Below are 19,257 nucleotides of genomic sequence, written 5' to 3' on the forward strand. Positions count from 1 at the left end.
CCCACCACCAGGTTTAACTGTCCCCAAACTGCCAACCCAACCCCAGGACTTACCTTTCAAAAGGAGTTCCAGGTGCTCCTGCTGCGTCGCGGACTGCAGATTGTGTTCCACCAGAGGGAAAAAAAGCACCCCCCACCAAATAACTTGAAATTCAAGTTTTGTCAGGGTGCATGGGAACACAACCCTTGTGTAACTCCAGAGACTACTGTATTTTGTTGTTTGTAACTGACTATGAGTGGTTACCTACATATTTCAGTGTTTGTTTTACAGGTTTCCTGGCTGCTCCTTCTCTGTTCAATTTTTTTAAAAAGCACACAGTTCTGTCAGATCTTTTAATAGCTCCTACTCATTTTAATGTGCTGGCTTTTAATTTTCCTTCACTTTGAGAAAGACTGTGGAATGCACTCAGTTTTATTTATGAAAGGCTAAACAGTAAGTTAGTAAAATATATCACCAGTCATTGGTTTTAGGAGGATTTCTGTGGATGCAGTTGTAAACAACTCCATCTTTATTGATTGCTAACCATCAACTCAAATATTTTACCTACAGTACAGCACTGGTCATAAAAAAAAAAAAAAGGAAGAGTGAACCATAGTGAACATTACACAATGCAGTATGTGCAGAGCTGCATATCTTAATGGCGAGTGATGAGGAAGTTCAACTACAAACCTTTTTAAAAAGGCTGACGTGTGTGAAAGTCATCCAAAACAAGCCATGACAAACTGGAAATATATGTTTACTGATCCACCTTCACTCACCCAGACTGATGGCAGCAGTCCCACATGGAAGACGGATCAGATATCTGTTTGACACCCAACTTGTGTCAAGAGGTCCGAGACTTGGTAGGCTGATCGTGAGTGGCTGACAGCCTTGCATTACGTGCATGAGACAGTCTTGACTGGGGAGAGAGGTGACCTTTCAGCCCTGAAGACTTGGCGTGGAAAAGGGTAATTAGCTGTACCACTGAGGACTCCTGTAGTGTGGCAGTGGAGGCAAGGGGAAGTCCTGAAGGCAAAGTATTAGGAGGGACACTGGGTGAACAGAGCCACTGTGGAGGCACAGGGCTTCTACCTAGGCGGTTATGTCTCCAGCAGTTCCCTCTTGACTCACCAGGTGTACGTAGCGGGGCACCCCACAAATCTTGCCTGGCGGGGAGCAACCCAGGTCTCCCACATTTTCTTCTTCCTTAGCCTCCACCTGAAGATTTTTCTTGGGGAGTTATGGTTATTAGGTGGCTCACTGGAAGATTTAATTCAATTCAGATGAATGAACTGTTAGGAAAACTAGTAGTAGGCATCCTTCAGTCTGCATAGACTAGGGATCGCGCCCTTTATAGTTTCAATTGAGGACGTCATTTACAGCGTCTACTGTGACTATGAAGACCCACACGAGAGTGACAGTCCTTGCTGCGTCTCTTGCAGATGTGATGGGTGTCTGGCAAGTCCTTAGTGTGCTTTCTGTGCACTCGCTTCTCCTCTGCTAGCTGTCTGATCCTCATCTCGCCCTTCTGACGCCCTTCTGTAACCCCTGCCTCCATCTGCTGCGGTCGTCTGCTAGTTCCTCCCAGTTGTCCAGCTCGATGTCTACCTCTCTGAGGTCTCTCTTGCAGACATCTTTGTAACGCAACTGGGGGCGTCCGGGAGGTCTTTTGCCAGAGGATAGCTCACCATACAGGATATCTTTTGGAATCCTTCCATCATTCATCCTGTGGACGTGGCCAAGCCAGCGGAGCTGACGTTGCCTGAGGAGGGTGTGCATGGTTGGGATTCCAGCTTGCTCAAGAGCGGCAGTGTTGGTCACTCTGTCCTTCCATGATATTCCAAGGATGCGTCTGAGGCAGCGCAAGTGGAAGACGTTCAGCCTCTTTTCCTGGAGGGCATACAGGGTCCAAGTCTCGCTGCCATAAAGGAGGGTGCTGAGGATGCAGGCTCTGTAGACTTGCATTTTAGTGTGAGTGTACAGCTTGTTGTTATTCCACACTCTCTTGCTGAGTCTGGACAGAGTTGTGGCCACTTTTCAGATCCTCCTGTTTAGCTCAGTGTCCAACGACAGGGTGTCAGTGATGGTGGACCCGAGGTACACGAACTCGTGGGCAACCTCTAACGTATAGTTGTCAATGCTGATTGACGGGGATTCAGCAACATCCTGACCGAGTACGTTTATCTTCTTTAGGCTGATGGTAAGCCCAAAGTCCTTGCACGCTTTGGAGAACTGATCCAGCAGTTTTTGAAGCTGGTCTTCTGTGTGAGACACTACAGCAGCATTGTCTGCGAACAGCATGTCTCTGATGAGGACTTCCCGCACCTTAGACTTAGCTTTCAGCCTTGCAAGGTTAAACAGTTTCCCATCAGATCTTGTGTGCAGCAAGATGCCCTCTGTTGAAGATCCAAAGGCATGCTTCAGGAGGAGTGCGAAGAAGATCCCGAACAATGTTGGAGCAAGCAGGCATCCTTGTTTGACGCCGTTCCTGATTCTGAAAGCATCCGATAATGTGCCATCATATTGGATGGTTCCTCTCATGTTTTCGTGGAATGACTGGATCATCTTGAGTAACCGTGGAGGACAGCGTGTCTTGTGGAGCAGTTTGAATAGACCATCCCTGCTGACCAAGTCAAAGGCCTTGGTCAAGTTGATGAAGGCTATGTAGAGTGGCTTCCTCGGCTCCCTGCACTTCTTCTGCAGCTGCCTTAGAGAGAAGACCATGTCAACGGTAGACCTCTCTGCACGGAATCCGCACTGCAATTCGGGGTACACCCTCTCAGCAATCTTCCGGAGTCTGCCAAGGATGACGAGAGCGAACAGTTTACCAGTGACGCTTAGGAGGGAGATTCCACGGTAGCTGTTGCAGTTGCTTCTGTCTCCTTTGTTCTTATACAATGTTACAATGTTAGCGTCACGCATATCCTGTGGAACCTCACCCTTTTTCCAGCACAGGCACAGCAGCTCATGTAGGGGTTCCAGGAGTGTGTCCGCGGCACACTTGATTACCTCTGGTGGTATACCATCCTGGCCAGGGGCCTTTCCTGCTGCAGTGCTGTCGATGGCTCTCTTCAGTTCATCCACAGTCGGCTCTTGATCCAGTTTGTCCATTACTGGTAGGAGCTCGACAGCATCGAGGGCTGTGTCAACCACAACGTTCTCATGTGAGTACAGCTCGGAGTAGTGCTCAACCCAGCACTCCATCTGTTTGGCTTTGTCAGCGATGACTTCACCAGATTTGGATTTCAGAAGTGCCATCTTGTTCTGGGTGGGTCCTAATGCCTTCTTCATACCCTCGTACATTCCTCTGAGATTACCAAAGTCGGCACAGGTCTGGATGCTGCTGCATAGCTGGAGCCAGTGGTTGTTGGCACAGCGCCTGGCTGTCTGCTGTACTGTTCTTCTGGCCACTCTAAGTGCTTGCTGGGTGCTCTGGCTGGGTGAGTGTTTGTACTCCAGGAGTGCAGCGTGCTTCTTTTCAATGACTGGAATCATCTCATCGGAGTTAGCTTCGAACCAGTCGTTCGTGTTTCTAACTCTTCTTCCAAACACCAACAAGGCTGTGTTGTAAACTGTATCCCTCAGATGTTGCCATTTGGATGTCACATCGGCGCCCCAGGGCCACTGCGCAGATTTTCCTGGAGGGTGTCTCTGAACTTTTCAGCTTTCTCTGAGTTTGCCGTCTTTCTGGCGTCAATGCGGGGCCTTCCAGCAGGTTTAGAGCAGTACAGCTTCTTGGGTCTCAGCTTGAGCTTGGAGCAAACTAGCGAGTGATCTGTATCACAGTCAGCACTATGATAGCTGCGTGTCAGAAGGACGTTTTTGAGGTTATTACGCCTAGTGATGACCATGTCTAGTTGATGCCAGTGCTTCGAGCGTGGGTGTCTCCACGACACTCTGTGCTGTGGCTTCGTTTGGAAGAATGTGTTTGTGATGCACAGACTGTGGTACGTGCACAGTTCAGGGAGACGCTGTCCATTGTCATTCATTTTTCCCACACCGAAGTGTCCTAAGCAGGAAGGCCATGAGGCCCAATCAGCTCCAACTCTTGCACTGAAGTCACCCAAGATGTACAGTTGTTCACGAGCAGGTATTTGTGCTACAGCAGCGCTAAGCATGTCATAGAACTTGTCTTTAATTCTGGTGTGGCGTACAGGGTTGGAGCATAAGCGCTGATCAGGTGGACGGGACCGGCGCAAGTTTGAAGCGTGATCCGAAGAAGTCTTTCTGATCCGCCCATGACTAATTCCACCATTTGTAGAAGGGTGTTTCTGACAGCAAAGCCAACACCATGCTGTCTGGGTTCTTCTTGGGCTTTACCCTGCCAGAAAAAGGTATAGTCCTTTTCCTTTAGAGATCCTGAATCTGCGAGCCGCATCTCTTGCAGTGCAGCGATATCAACTCGGAGCCTCTTCAGTTCCTCATTGATGACAGCGGTCTTTCGGGTGTCACTGATGGCCTGAAGATCTTCAGTCAAGCCGGTCAGCATGGTCCGCACATTCCAGCAAGCAAGCTTAAATTGTTGATGTTTCTCATTTCTTGTTGATTTTCTTATTGGTTTGCCTGGTGCCCAAATTTCAGTCACTTGGCAGGTTCAGGAACCTTAAGCCTCACGCACCCAGCGAGGCAGGTGAACTGTGGCGGGACAGTACCCTATTGGTTGGGGGCTGCCCAGCTTGAGGCGGGCGGTGACTGTCCAGTGAGATGCGAGGATCTCTCCCACCGTCGAAGGCAACCCCTGGCGCTCGTTCTCTACGCCAATCGAGCAAGAACTTATAACCGGTATCTGTTGCCTCCCGTGTTGACGCAATGCTGTTCAGCGATGCCGGAGTACCTCTCTAGGCGCGAGCCTGGGCACTTATTATGGAGACTCTAGGCTGCCCAGACACCAGTGTCCCCCTCTCGGCTTTACAGCAGCAAAACACAACCCTATGATGTTTTTTATACAAAACTAGAAAAGTTGTTCAGGCTTCAAAGAACTGCTCAGAGTACAATAAGTTGTGTACATAATTAGAGTTCTGTTGCCAGGGCCTCTGGGAGTAGATACAGCAACACTAAGGCCCCGATTCAGCAAAGCACTGCTTACTTCACTTTGAAGTGACTTCAAGCACATGTATAACTGCTTTGCTGAATAGGGATGGGGTTACTGGCGTGCTTGAAGTTAAGCACACACTTAAGAGCTTTCCTGGGTGAGGAGTTTCATTACTAGGGTACGGCATGCTCCAGGAAAACCTATGAGTAGATAAGATAGATTGTAACATAGAGGGGTTGATGTAGATGCCTGAAACCTACAGGTTTCTTTCTTAACTCTGGACCTCTGTGGAGGTGGAGAAAGGAGAACCACGAGCCTGTTCCCTCTGCAAGCCTCCTTTTATACAGAAGGTAACATGGGAAGAACTCAAGTCTTCCAGAGGACAAAGAGATTTTTGCTTATTTGAGGGCAAAAGGCATGATACAGATTTTACAAAACAAGGCATGAGGTGCCAAGCAGTTAATGCTGAAGAATCTCATCCTGCTCCTATTGAAATCAACAGAAGTTGCATTCTGCAGGAGCAGGCTCGAGCCCTGGGTAGAACCAGCTATATAAACCTGTGGATCTGTTAGGGTATGTGAAGATCTGTCATGTGCCTGCCAATATTCAATGGTCTGCCACCTTTTTTGTAGTTGGGTTGTCACTAAATGGGGCTGTGAAGATTCCCCCAAGTCCATGCTGCTCGATTATTTGAACATATTTACACGATGCTCAAAGAGTGCCGAGTGCTTTGTTGGCCCATAAAACAGTTCCAGACTTCTTGCTGTTTCCAGTTAGAGCCACCAGAGGCAACTGGTGCAGGAATGCCACCAACCACGTGCACCTCTCCCCCCGCACCCATGCCCCTCCCGTTCCTAGGAGGCTCACCCTGCTCTCGGGCCACACTGCTCCAGGTATGGGGGTGGGACTGCTTGTGTACTCATCAGAAGCGGTGTGGCGCTGCTGGTGAGTATGGGGGGTAGGATGTTGTGGGTGCATGTGACCTCCCCCCCCCGAGGGTTCCCCACGTTACCTGTGGGGCCCACTGTGAGAAAAAAGAAGCTAATAGTAAGTATGTGAGACAGGCAAAAGACAAATATGTGGTTTTGTTTGGCTATGCAACCTTCGGTCTGTTGTTGTTCTGGGTTTTGTTTTGTAAAAGCTAGGAGAGGTGAATGAAACCAGGTAGCTGTTTGGAATGAAGGTAGCAGAGGTGATTGGAGGCACATGAAATTGTGCTCTGCTCAGATGTTGGGGAGAAATCAAAAAACATGAGTCTGGAGTTGAAAAGTTTAATACTGAGCGTGACAACCACCAGTGCTCTATTTTTTTTTCCATCCATCAAGGTCTGTATGTACCTGACTCTCTCCTGGGCAGTGGCCCAAGCGCTTCACTTACAGGGAACACTGATGACCACTTGAATGAGCGTTGCTGTTCCTAGCCTGGTGGAGATGAGTGATTTCCAAGGACTGAAGGCCTTTCATAGATGTCTCAGAGCTTTCTGGAGGAAGTGTCCTTAAGTGGCTCCCATTTGATCTGGAAGAGGAGAGGTTGGCTGGCTGGCCTGGCTCTTAACCCTATTTTTGCTGCTGCTATACTTGACTGTGAGCCAGTTGGAGGGTGATGATTGAGAAGAACATCGGCTTTCAGGCTATTGACAAGATCCACTGAACAGTTCACTGTTTAACGTGCACCAGATAGCATCAAGGCTTTTGGTTTGTGATATTCAACCTGAATTTCCACTAGTTCTTGATTAGTAACTACAGCCAAAAGCCAAGACTGCAGAATGACATTGTGAGCTTCCACATTTACTCTCTAAGTGACTTTCAGTTTACCTTTGTTCACTTTAACCAATCCAAGTACTATATTTTCTACCTTGCAAGGATGGGAAACTCACCCTGTTATGTGAGATCCAGCAGAGTTCTATCTGCCTCTTACATCATGATCAGTTTAAAAAAAAAAAGATCCTGTTACATGAACTTTACATGTCAATTTTTGCCCAGGAGTGATAAAGCCAGTTTCTTCTTCCGTAAATTGTGGGCATTACAGTGGAAAAAAAGCATTACAATTTTGTTTTTGATCAGTAAAGCAACGATAACTTAAAATCAGACGGACTACATCTACATGGAGTTGCTGTCCCAGCAGCTCCTGCTAATGAGCAGTCTCACAATTGCAAATGGCTTCTTATTAGTATACTCACACTGCTGATTAGCACAGCCGAGCAAGATTTCGCTCTTGGCAGAGGGTGGTGCCAGCAGTAAACATTCCATGTGGACGCGCCTCTGCTAGCTAAACCCCCTCTGTCGCCAGTCCCTTATCCCAGCTATGCTGATTAGCTGTGCCAGTATGCTAATGAGCATCCATTTGCAACTGCAAGACTGCTTATTAGCATGGAGCTGCCAGGAGAGCAGCTCCATGCAGAGATGGCCACAGAGAAAGGATGCTTTGAGTGATAATTGTTTTTCTGACTATAACTGCACTTTAAACACCTGTAAAAGTTGATTGGTCAGTGTTGGGTATTTGTGAATGATTTGCTTGGATCCCTAAGAAATTAAACACACAAAAGTACAGGGGCATAACACATGCATTAGTGAAGGGACATTTTCATGTGTGGAAAGCAAAAAGGGGTTTACTTTGAAAATAACCTTCTCGGTGTAAGGAAAAGCCAGGTACCATATAAGTAGGAGGGAAGAATAGACTGAGAAAGACTAAGAAGATAGGAAAAAGATATTTAGCCTCCAAATTTGATTAGCCTCTTGTAGGTTCTGTCAGGGAGTATAGTGTCCAGTTAATAACTAATAAATTTAATGTTTGTCCTATTCATATATTAGTGTTTCTGAGCTGATTGCTAAGCAGAATTGGCTTTTACCTCAGATTACATTTTGCTGTCTGGTAAGTGACAACAGCCCCCACTGACTGCAGTGTGTATGTTTCACAAATATATTTCTGTTCTTTATCGTTCTGTGTAAGCCAGCAGTGCTGAAGGAATGAGCTGCCCGTCTCCAATCTATATAGATGCTAAATTAATTGGAAAAACAGGGACAAAAAGGCATTTAGTTCAGGTCAGCCTTTTGGACTACAGCAAATACATGGCAGGCTGAATCATTGTCTTTCGTGAAAGGACTGGTTGGCAAGGCCCAGCTCTCCAACACTTCCTTAGGAAAACTGGTTTTTTTCCAGTGCCTTGGAGAGTGGATGCTGTGTGAGGAGGTACTCTACACAGAGCATGAGCACGGTCCTATCACCAGGCTGTGATATCAAGAGGTTTTTTCCAGGACAGGTTATTTGCCCTCATGGACCATGAAGTGGCATTGCAGCCTTAGTTTGTTACAGCTTCATGGATGTAGCTGAAGAAGAAAAATTCTGTTCTCCCTGAGCAGTAAAAGCGTAATTAATTGCTCCATTTCTTATTGCCATCAGGTTAGTTTGTGGTGCCAGGCGAAGAACAAACATATGGAGAACTTTTGTTCCATTGCAGTATAGTTTTTGGCACCATATGAGTAAATGAGCGTTAACAAAAATAGTTGCAAAAAGACCAGCCCTCATAGGGGTTTGCAGACGATGGATTATCTGAATTTGTTCATGAATACAAGTGTGCAGTTTACAATAAGCATAAATTTGCAAATCAAGGAAATGGGCTTAAGAACATCTTTTAAAATTCCTTCCAGTAGTCATTTTAGAAGTTATAAATTACTAAGCCTCTCAGCGTACTTTAGAGCAGACATTAATATGTGGTGTACGTATTTAATGCTACGCTGATTTTCTTCTGAACTCCAAAGGAAAAGAATTATGGTGTGATGTAGTGTGTAAACAGAAAATTGGTTTATATTTGAAATTCATCAGAGAAATATTACTAACAATTGGTATGGAGAAGAACTGGTTTCCTGTTCTTTTCTATCTGGGCACTGGAAAATAGTGGAAGATATTGACCCTGTTTTTATTCTTTGCAAAATGAACTTTACATTACAATTATTTTTTTTCTGTCCACATCTGTGGTCTTGACTGTACAGATAATCTTTTTTTTCTCTCTCTCTCTCTCTCTCTCTTCCAGGCCTTCTGCCTTATCTAGTAGCCCAACATACTCAGATCTTCCGTTCATTAGAATCTCCCCACACCGAAATCCAGCTGCAACATCAGACTCTCCCTTCAGTCCTCCTCACCCTTACATTAACCCTTACATGGACTACATCCGATCACTGCACAGTAGCCCGTCTCTGTCCATGATCTCGGCAGCCCGTGGACTCAGCCCGACAGATGGTGGGTTTCAGACTGGTTTCCTGTTTGCTGTCATTGTGGCAACTTAAGTTATATTAATCTTGCCAATCTTTTTTCCTCATTCAAAGCTGCTTCGGTGGATTTGTCAGCCCTATTCATTATATCATAAATGTTTCAATACTTCATCAACCTATTGCTGGTCATTTGTACATTTCACAAACGATGAAACTTCAGCAAAAAGAGAGAGTCTTTGTTCAAAATTAAAGATATAACAATGTTTATGGCTTGTAATATCTGCTGTTTGGTGGGCCAGACAGTGGGTATGATTCTGATCTACCTTCGGCCAGTTTAAAGCAGGACTGCCTGCACTGAAATCAAACCAGCTTTCATAAATCAGCATATTACCAGTAAATTTAAGAGATATACGATGTTGGAAAGGTCTCTTCCTTTATTAAATAGCAGTTTTATTATCTTAACCACTCTCTCACTTGCTAATGTGGGTCATTATAGCGCTATTTAACTTAAATTGTGCTATACCAATTTATACAAGCTGAGGATAAGATGAATGAAATTTCACTGATTTGAGATACGTGATTGGTGATCAGAATCAGGTGCTGCATAATCAAATGACTCGTAGCGAGTTTGCAAGGAGAGTGGTGTTGCCAGAGGTTTGAGTAGGATGTAGCTATTACCTCCCTGTTTATTTGGGTGTAAGCTGAGGACCAAGATCTGCATTGTTTACTTAGTCCTTAATCAAAACGCCGATTGATAATTTTAATTTTGCCTTAATGAGCAATGAACAGAATAATCTGTGGGCTGTACTCTGAGAAGCATGGTTTTTAACAGTACATTAGTAGTTTGACATATCAAAATTTCTCTGTTGTGCTCAGTGGACTTATAATGGGCCAAATTAGCAAGTGAGTATATAGTAAAGATAATTAAACTATTATTTTAATTAAGGAGGAGATCTTCCCATTGCTCACACAGATTTACAAAACAGACCTACTGCTTTTAGCAGACCTTGAAGAATGAGCAGTATACTCTGTTCAAATGGATAACTAATTAATCCTCACTTGTAAAAGCCTATAACTTTACACTAACCCATTAGTTATGGGTGCATATTCCTCTTATGAGAATACATTTTAAAGACCTAATGTCAGTCAAAGTGTATGTAGACATGTAGGGATTTCCACTGGTGATATGGACAGTCTTATGGTTGTGTAAGTCATTGTTGATTTTACAATTTTTTATTTAACAAAAATGTTATGCGTGGATTAGGAAAATAATTTTAAAATCGCATTAGTTATTATTCTGAAATACTTATCTTGCTTCTCAGAAGTACTATGCATTTACTGTAAAATAAATGTAACGTTTTGATAGCTTTTTGGAGCGCTTCTTCTTCTCAGTCTTTTATCCCCACAAGTATTTGTGTATTAACATATGTGTATCTATATTGGCAAACACATATACCTATGCAGAGATAGAGAGATACGTTCAGTGTATTTACAGTAAAATACGTCTGTAGTGATCTCTCAAGAAATCAAGAATTAGTCTGATTAGAATATAACCATTTTTGAACTCTTATGTCAGAGGTTGTATTTATTTTTGCAAGCTGTACAAAATTGAACATACTGTAGGTACTGAACAAAAGAATTTGGGCAGAGTCACCTTTTAAGAGCAGAGATTGGCTAATAGAGGTAGATTCTTGTACATATAAAACATGTATTCTACTGCATACTCTTGGGCTACATTTACACTGACCGCATACTGCTGGCAGCAGCATGCAGATGGATGGTCTCAAAAATGCAAATAGGTGCTCATTTGCATATTTGCTCATCAGCAGAGGCTGCTGCTGACAGAAATAAAGCAGCATAAACACGGTTCTGCTGGTGACAGCCGATCCTTGTCGGCAGCCTCTTATGCCTGATTTTTCCAGGCATAAGAGGGTGCTGGCTCAATCACGTTTATACTGCTTTTTTTCTGTTGGCAACAGCCTCTGCTGACAAACAAATATGCAAATGAGGGTTCATTTATGTTTTTGAGACCATCCATTTGCATACTGCTGCTGGCAGTTTGTCAGTGTAACCATAGGCTTAGTGTATTTGTATATTTGATTTTTAGGTACTGTATAGGTACTTAACATAGTACAGTGATAGCCATCCTATACAGGTGCATGAATGCATGGGAGTATTGTGGTATGCAGCAGGTAAATTACGCAGTATAATTTGATTTATAAGGATACCAACATGGTTCAAAAAAATCCTGATCCTTCATAGCCCCAATTTTGAAAGCAGAGGCTTTCACACAGCAAAATCCTTTGGAAATGTAAGTGGACAAATTAAAATTCCAAGTAATTGTGTAAGGATTTATGGGTTTTGTATCATCATGTTTTAGTTGCATTGTGATTATACTTTGATGGCACATATTTTTAGAATTGAAAGAGTTAATGTGATAATATAACTTTTTAAATAAATGTATGTGTATGAAGGTGCTTTTAAAAACTAATATACAGAACAATTTAATATCTGTTATCAAATGATATGTCTGCATCATTTCACTTCCACCTCAATTGCACATAGAAATTTTAAACAAAACGTCACACTGACATCTCTTATGTGTCCAGCAGGAAGTTTCATAGGTATTCCGGCAAAAAAAAGCTATCTAATTAATGATTTGAAAAATATGTTGCACAGAATTCATAGTTAGCCAAGTAAGCCAGTCAAGTATTCAACTTTACACCACTTATCCATGCAGATCTCTTCAGATCAGGCCCTAATCTCCCTTGTTTGTTCACTGTTCCTACCACATTTTGCAAAGAATAAATAATAGTTCAAGGGTACTCCTGTGTCCAAACACACACACATTGCTACAGGTATAAGTGGCTTAATTGTAAATTCTGTCACATACAGTATGCATTTGAAGGCATGGTAAAATTTTCTGTAAGTCATGGGGAGATGTCTACTTTCAGTTAAATTGCTTTAGATCAATTAAATAATACTTTTTGTGCTTTTTAATTCTGTTTCAGTCCACAGTTGCATTGATCCTGCTGTGGCCAGGGTCCATGAAAGCCCATTGCATAACCTAGAGCAGCTTGGGAGCTGCTCTGTGTTATGCTGCTTGCAGCCAATGGCTACAAGGCTCTGGGTGAGTGCTTTGAATCCCATGTCATTGCCTCACCCAGAAAAACAACTGGTGTGGAGCCAGCTCTGCTGGTATTGGTCTACCCATGAATTTTCTGCAATAACACAAAGCAACCAGAGATGGGGCCGACAACTGAGCCAATTGTTATCTATAGTCCATTAGTGCCTACTAGGGTGCTCAGTACTGTCTGTGCAGCAGAAAGATGGAAGAGGTGATTCTTTTCTGATTTACACAGGTGTAAAGCAGGACTAACTCCTCTGAGGCTACCCTGGTGTAAAACTGGTGTAAATGGGAAGAGAATCAGGACCACAATCCTTGCCCTGAATGGCACAAATTCTAATGGTCCAGTCAAAGGGCAAAACTGGACCTAGAATCCCTCTTAATCGGGTAAACCTGCAAATATGCCTGTGAGAAACTTTACTATGTGAGGGGCCTCATTGAGCTTTGCTTTTATAAAATACTTCTATATTTTAAAAAGTAAATGGCACTTCATAACTATTCTCAATTACCCTTCAACCAATCCATTATTAATTGGCCAATTTCGTGTATTTAAAGAGAGTCTTAACAAAAAATTTCTTAAGGAAACGAAAAATTCTTTCAATTTATGGAACATTGGTGACCTAGTTATGTGCTCACTATTTGCATTTACAAGTTCTGAAGCATTTCCTTTTAAAGCTTGCAGCCAATGTTATTGTTAGTTAACTCAGACACTTATGTCAGAAAACGCAGGAAGTGTTTTAAGTATGTCTGAAAAGATAACATAATCGTCTACTATGGTAAAACTTTAAAATCAATGATTCAGTGTTATGTGTGAAGGTTTTTTTTATATATGTAGTCAAATATTTTTCTTGTCATTTTGCAGAAAGTGACAGTGGCAAGGCATGGATTCTATTTATTTTATAAATCAGTTTACAATTTGTAAACAAAGAGAGTGCCTCTCAGCTCTCTTGCAGTTTCTTTCCCTCCGCTAAAGTCCTTTTATTTTTCTTTAACACATCTTAAACTTTCATTTAAAATAATGTTTATTCTTCATTTATTTCAGATCACAGACATAACAGAAAATTTTTATGTTATTATGTAGTGAAATACATTGTTCCTGTAGGCGCTTCCACTGCAACTCTGTCATTTTATTTTTCCATTTTAAAATAAACTTTGATCCTGGTTTTGTGGTTTCATTTAGTACCTGATCCCTCAAATAAAACTAATGCAAATAAACCACTTTACCTGTGTTAGTGGTCCAGTGTGAATAAAATTTATTTAGTGCTTGCAGGATTAATGCTAAATGTTTTATTTCCACTCAGAACACAGCCAATGAAGTAATAGAAGAAAGCTACTGAATAACAAAGTTAAATATAAAAATACTCTGTTGCTATAGCGCTCTTAAATCTGAGGCTCTCGAAATAATGTTCAGCGACTAATGACTGGTGCTTTATAACATTCTTCTGAGCACTGTCAGGGAAGTATTATTTTTTCCAATTTACAAATGGATCAGCTAAGGAACAGAGAGGTGGAATGGGTTGCCCAAGCTCACCCAAGGTGTCCGTGGCAGGAGCAAGAATAGAACCCGTCTATTCTAATGGCTGATCTTCTGTGCAAGCACAAAACCATCTATTAATAATCCCAGCATAAGAGTGTCATGGAAGTGAAATATTTTAAAACTTGTGTAGGTATTCCTCTTAGTCCAATGCTACATGTCAGCTCAGGGCATCGAGTTTAATGATGCTTCAAAATTGCATGGGGGGGATAAAAAAGATTATGAATAATTTTTGCAGAAAGAGAGTTGTTCTTTATGAGTAAAGGAGATCATTTGCAGGGGATTAGATGATTCATGAATGGTATACTGCCTCTCTGTAGCTCAGAGCTTTACACATCTAAGTAGGCCCATTGAGGTCCTTGGGACCACTCTCATGAGTTCCATTACTCATGTATATGTTTGTAGGATGGCAAGGGCCTTACTCATTAACATGACTCCAGCCTTGGCTAAAATGTCTATAAATTGTTCCTGTGTGACAGCTAATTTGCTGTAATGAAATTAGTTTGTCCTAGTCCAGTGTTGCATGCCACAAAATATTCCCCCATTAATGACGTCCTTTTGGTGTTCTCAGCAGTGTGTTCAGAGATGGGAATGAGCATGGAACTTGGATTGCTTTGCTAGAAGTGTTTCCTGTTAAGACTGAGACACTTTTCAGTGGGAGAGAGGCTTTGACCATTTGGGGTTAGCTTTTTCACGTGCTTAAATAAAGTATGGTCGTTTCCAGGCTTGTCAATCAGTCTGTCGCTTTTAAATTCACTTATAAAAATAAATATAAAAAATGAGGTCACTGTGAATGGTAAATGTCACCGGCAAATGAATATTTGATGTCTTCCTGTTTTGTGAATGATGCCTTTGCAGTATCACTGGTTGAAGTATGTAGACCGAAGTGGCACGTTGCAGATTTTGCATTGCTCTAAAAAAATAAACAAGCCAGTTTAATAGCCCGAGGGGAGCCGTGGTGTAATAAAAATCTGCCTCTTGTTTGTCTTACGTCATTAACGGCCCTTTTTTTGTGTTGGGTTCTTAGCTCCACACGCTGGAGTCAGTCCAGCTGAATATTACCATCAGATGGCTCTACTGGCAGGTCAGCGCAGCCCATATGCAGACATCATTCCTTCAGCCGCTACCGCAGGAGCTGGCGCCCTTCACATGGAATACCTTCACGCCATGGACAGTAAGTGATCATGTTGTAAAAAACCCAAAGCAAATTAAGGCCGTAAACTTGAAAAGAAAACCCCATGGGTGAATTTCCTGTACTGACCTGAAGCCCCACTGTCTCCAGCAGATCACTGTGCAGATTCAGGAGTCTGTGCTGGCATGGGCTTCTTTGCAGAACTGGGACCTAAAAGCAGTTTAAATGTGAAGTAGGAGGAGGGAAAGTGAATCTGATGGGAATCGTTGCAAGAGACTAAGGAGAGAAATGTGGTTGCTTCTAAGCATAAAGGGCTGTGGGTAGAACTAACTTTCAGTGGACTTTGATTCTTGAACAACTAAATGCTTTTAAAAAGGTCATCTTCCATTAACAAACATCACGTTATGTTTTTCTTGAATGTTGATATTTCTGTTGCAGTTGACACCAGGATGCACTGTTAATAAATAAACATTTACATCTGTTTTCTTAATGTTAGTCTCCCTGCCCCCTCAAAAAGCAAAACAAAACAAGAACCAGTCAATGTGAACAGCTCTCCCTTTATTAGAATGTGTGTGAAACATCTTCAGAGATCAGAAGGTATGTTTAAAAATGCTGTAGCCTGGTACTGACTAACCTTTGAGATGGTTTCTGGCTCAGGCAACATGGATAGCCAGGTTTCCAAGAATCCCATGTCACATGTCTAAATTGTATACTTCTTTCCACTTGCACCATCTTAAAGACCTTTTATCATGTCCTCCATTTCTCTCATCCAAGTTTAATGGCAAATATTCCATCTGGAGTCTCTCACTGCAGTTTTTTTAATCACCCAAAAGGAAATACCATATAGGTATGCAAAGCACTGCACTCAAGAGCTGCATCACTCTCTGTGGAACACTGTCTTCTTCTTTCCCTCCCCTGGAGCCTGTGGCTAGGGATCAAATCTTGTTGCCTCTTCTGTGGCAGCACAGAGCCAGAGTATGCTTGCTCTTAGAGCATTGGTTTAGCCTGTGACTCTTTATTTCCTTGCCAGCATGTGGTTTCTTCAGATCTATTTCTCATTATTGACCATGTTCCCTGGCTCCTGATCCCAGGGAATCTGCACAGAATGTGAGAATTACAAGCCTCGCTCATAGAAAACAAGAGGACATAAGAAAGTCATTGTTGCAAGGAGGTTCATTTAAATATGTTAAATAAGTAATAAATTTTCCAAGTCAGGCAAGATATCTTGTGCAGGAACTGAGTATGCAGGTTAAACATTTTTATTCCAGTAGTTGGAAAGAAGGTGAGCGCATTTTTAACAATTCAATTTCAGTTAATAGAGTTGTGTATACTACATTCAATTACTGTACATGGTGCAGTACAGTCGTTAAAATAGTCCAAACAACTCATTTTCTGCTTGGAGTGCTTGTAAAAACCAGAAAATGTTGGGTGGACGTTATTTCTGATAAGCGTCACAGAAGATGGATTTTTTCAAAAGGCTCTGAAAGGGAAGATGAGTCAGGAGGAGGATAAAAGGCAATTCATGTGTTTGGCACATATTAGTAGCACCTTATTATAATGTTCATTTTCTCCTCTATGGATGGTTCGACATACACCAATTGAGTGCCTACCATAGTTGTAACTGCTGTAGCTCCAGTGAAGTCATGAAGCTACCTTTATTTACACGAGCTGAAAATGTGGCTCACTGTTTATAATCTCCTGAAGCTCATACTGCTTGATAAACTGTGTGTCCAGTCCAAAATGGCATGCTGGCCTACTGTAACTTGCCCGTTCAGCACTTACTTCTGTGATGATGAGTGTTCTAGGAGAACCCAAAGAGACAGATAAAATCTTGTAGCACTTAAACAAACAATGCCGGAGACATCAAAAGACCTTCTTGTGGAGTAAAGACTGGAGGACTGAGCTTGTTATAATATGCATAGAATTACCACTTAAACATCACAGGTAATTGCCTCTTATTAAAAGCAGTGGCTGTGCAGCAATTTTTGCAGTGGGGTTGCTAAAAGCCACTGAACAAAAGTGGAAATCCTGTATGATAGAAACCACCTCAAGCCAGGGGATGCTGCCATAGCCTTGCTTAAAGTAGAGGATATTGACTTTTGATGCATATGGCCTCTGTTCATTTATTTAAAAAAAAAGTCCTAAATAATCTAAAATAGGGCCAGATGTTTGATATATGCACTTTAATTTGTTTTGTGTTTAGTCTTAAAGTTGAGATCACAGAATTCCAATTCGTTATAGCAGCAACTTTTCAATTAAGGATTATTTCAGTACTAAAGACAAAAACATTGAAGCAGTATTATGCAAATGGGTTATTTTAAACAGTAAATAGAGAATTGAAATAAAAGCAAATTGTAAGAAGGTCACATAGCCTCACCTTCTGTCTTTGATGAGAATGTGTTTAGTCAGGCAATAGCTTCTTTTATCTAAAGAGAGGATGAAGTTACCCTTTTACTTTGTAAAAACTAATTAAAACTATCTTAACTTGTGTGGATATACAGTAAATTAATTGTCATTAAGTAGACATCTGAATGTCCTATCATTCATCATGGTAAAGAAAACCCCTTTCTTCTTTGTCAGAATTTTAGATTAGAAAACAGAAACAAAACAATTAGCAGTAAGCCAATATTAAGATGCTTTTTTTTAATGTTGAGAATGCCCATGTTTGCATTTAATAGTTAAGTACTTTGATCACTGCAAAACTATGCTGTTTGGTTCAATCTTATGATGATTTTAAAATTTCTCCTTCCATCTTGTTTAAAAAAAACTAAAAAGGTAAAAATTGGTATCATCATTTGCAACCAGATTCTGAGAATATAGCTGATTTGACCCACTGAAAGACCCCTGCTCACATATTCCACACAACAATGGAGGAGAAGGTGACACACAGAGACAGTCTCTTCCAGTGTATATGTACATCAAGGATAACAGTGATCATATCTGAAGCCTCCGGACTCTACTATATTACAAATAACCCTATGCATTATGCAAAAGATGGACACAGAACTTTATACAGCGTATGGGGAGCACCCTACCTTCTTCCTGTTTTGTGGTATTGGAGAGCTATGCCTGTTGCTTTGGGGGACAGATGCTTGGTGCTTGTGCATGAGGTTGGAACTTCCTGTGTGCTCTGAAGCCTGGTTCCGTAGGAAATTTTTGGTGAACTCTCCCATTGACTGCAGTGGGAACAGAGCTCGCTAGGTCCATGCTGAGTGCTTTTGACAGTCCCACCCTGTAAGGCTCACTGAGGTTTGACCTTTTGACTGAACATAAGCTGAATTTCAAGAAAAGGTAGGACATGTTTTGGATGGTAGACCCATTCCTTCCCCCCGTGTATCAGCAAGGGATTTATGGGTTTGGAAATCAAGACAGAACTCAGGATGTGTACTTCCTTAAAGTAAAACCAAAGTTCTCCTGATGCCTGTGAACCAAAACCACTGAGTTTCACACAGCTCTAGTTTGTTTTCAGAAATTCAAACCTGTCATGTTCCCAGCCTTCAAGAAAGAGCTTTAGCCTTGGCATGTTTGATGTAGTATGATTTAAAGAAATAAAATTACATGTCTGAATATTGTTCCATAATAACTGATGCTAAAAACTTCAATTCAGAAATCAAATTCATGGACCAATTTGCAGCAAGGCATATGAGATTTGGAAAAGTAGCGGTTGAAATTGATATCAGCTGTTTAAGAAATGAGTTTCACCCTAGACACAAGTTGTTACTTATAACACACTCACTTTGATTTTTGCCTACATGTCCATATCTCAAAATCTTCACTACCTGCTAGTACAGTATCCTGTAGTATAATATCTATCCCACAAGGACCAGATTCTTAAACCAGTCTGTCTTCTACTCTGTAGAATTCCACAGCCTGCCTTCCATCAATTTGCACTCACTGCCAAAACTGATGGCTTGGCAATGTGTGCTCAGAAGGTGAAAGGTGTTTTTAGTGAATAACTAGCCTGGCATTTTTGTTCTCTAGGAGTCGTATAAAAAGGTGGCATGTGATGCTTCATGGGGAGAATACTATAAATAGATAAACATCTCAAATTAATAAAAGCTGGAGTATTTGTGTTTAAAATATACGGCAAGCAAAACCAAGTTTATTTCAGTACTCAGAGATACATTTAAATTGTGATGTATTACTTTTTATAGTAATATACAAACTCAGAATATTACTATACTAAACATTTTTCAACATAATGAATTATAATCTCCTGCTTAAAACCACAAAAAGCTGGCATTT

General features: G+C 41.8%; 1 protein-coding gene across 1 annotated transcript in view; it reads left to right on the top strand.

The window, feature by feature from the left end:
• The window catches only part of GLI3 (GLI family zinc finger 3), a 315,057-nt gene that overhangs the window by 218,844 nt on the left and 76,956 nt on the right, over positions 1 to 19,257 (top strand). Inside the window, exons 5-6 of the mRNA XM_074988081.1 lie at positions 9,042 to 9,247; positions 14,908 to 15,054. Coding sequence (XP_074844182.1) covers positions 9,042 to 9,247; positions 14,908 to 15,054 — 353 coding nt within the window. The remainder of the gene's footprint in view (positions 1 to 9,041; positions 9,248 to 14,907; positions 15,055 to 19,257) is intronic.

Source organism: Carettochelys insculpta, chromosome 2 (genome assembly GCF_033958435.1).
Source record: "Carettochelys insculpta isolate YL-2023 chromosome 2, ASM3395843v1, whole genome shotgun sequence".
Taxonomy (NCBI): Eukaryota; Metazoa; Chordata; order Testudines; family Carettochelyidae; genus Carettochelys; species Carettochelys insculpta.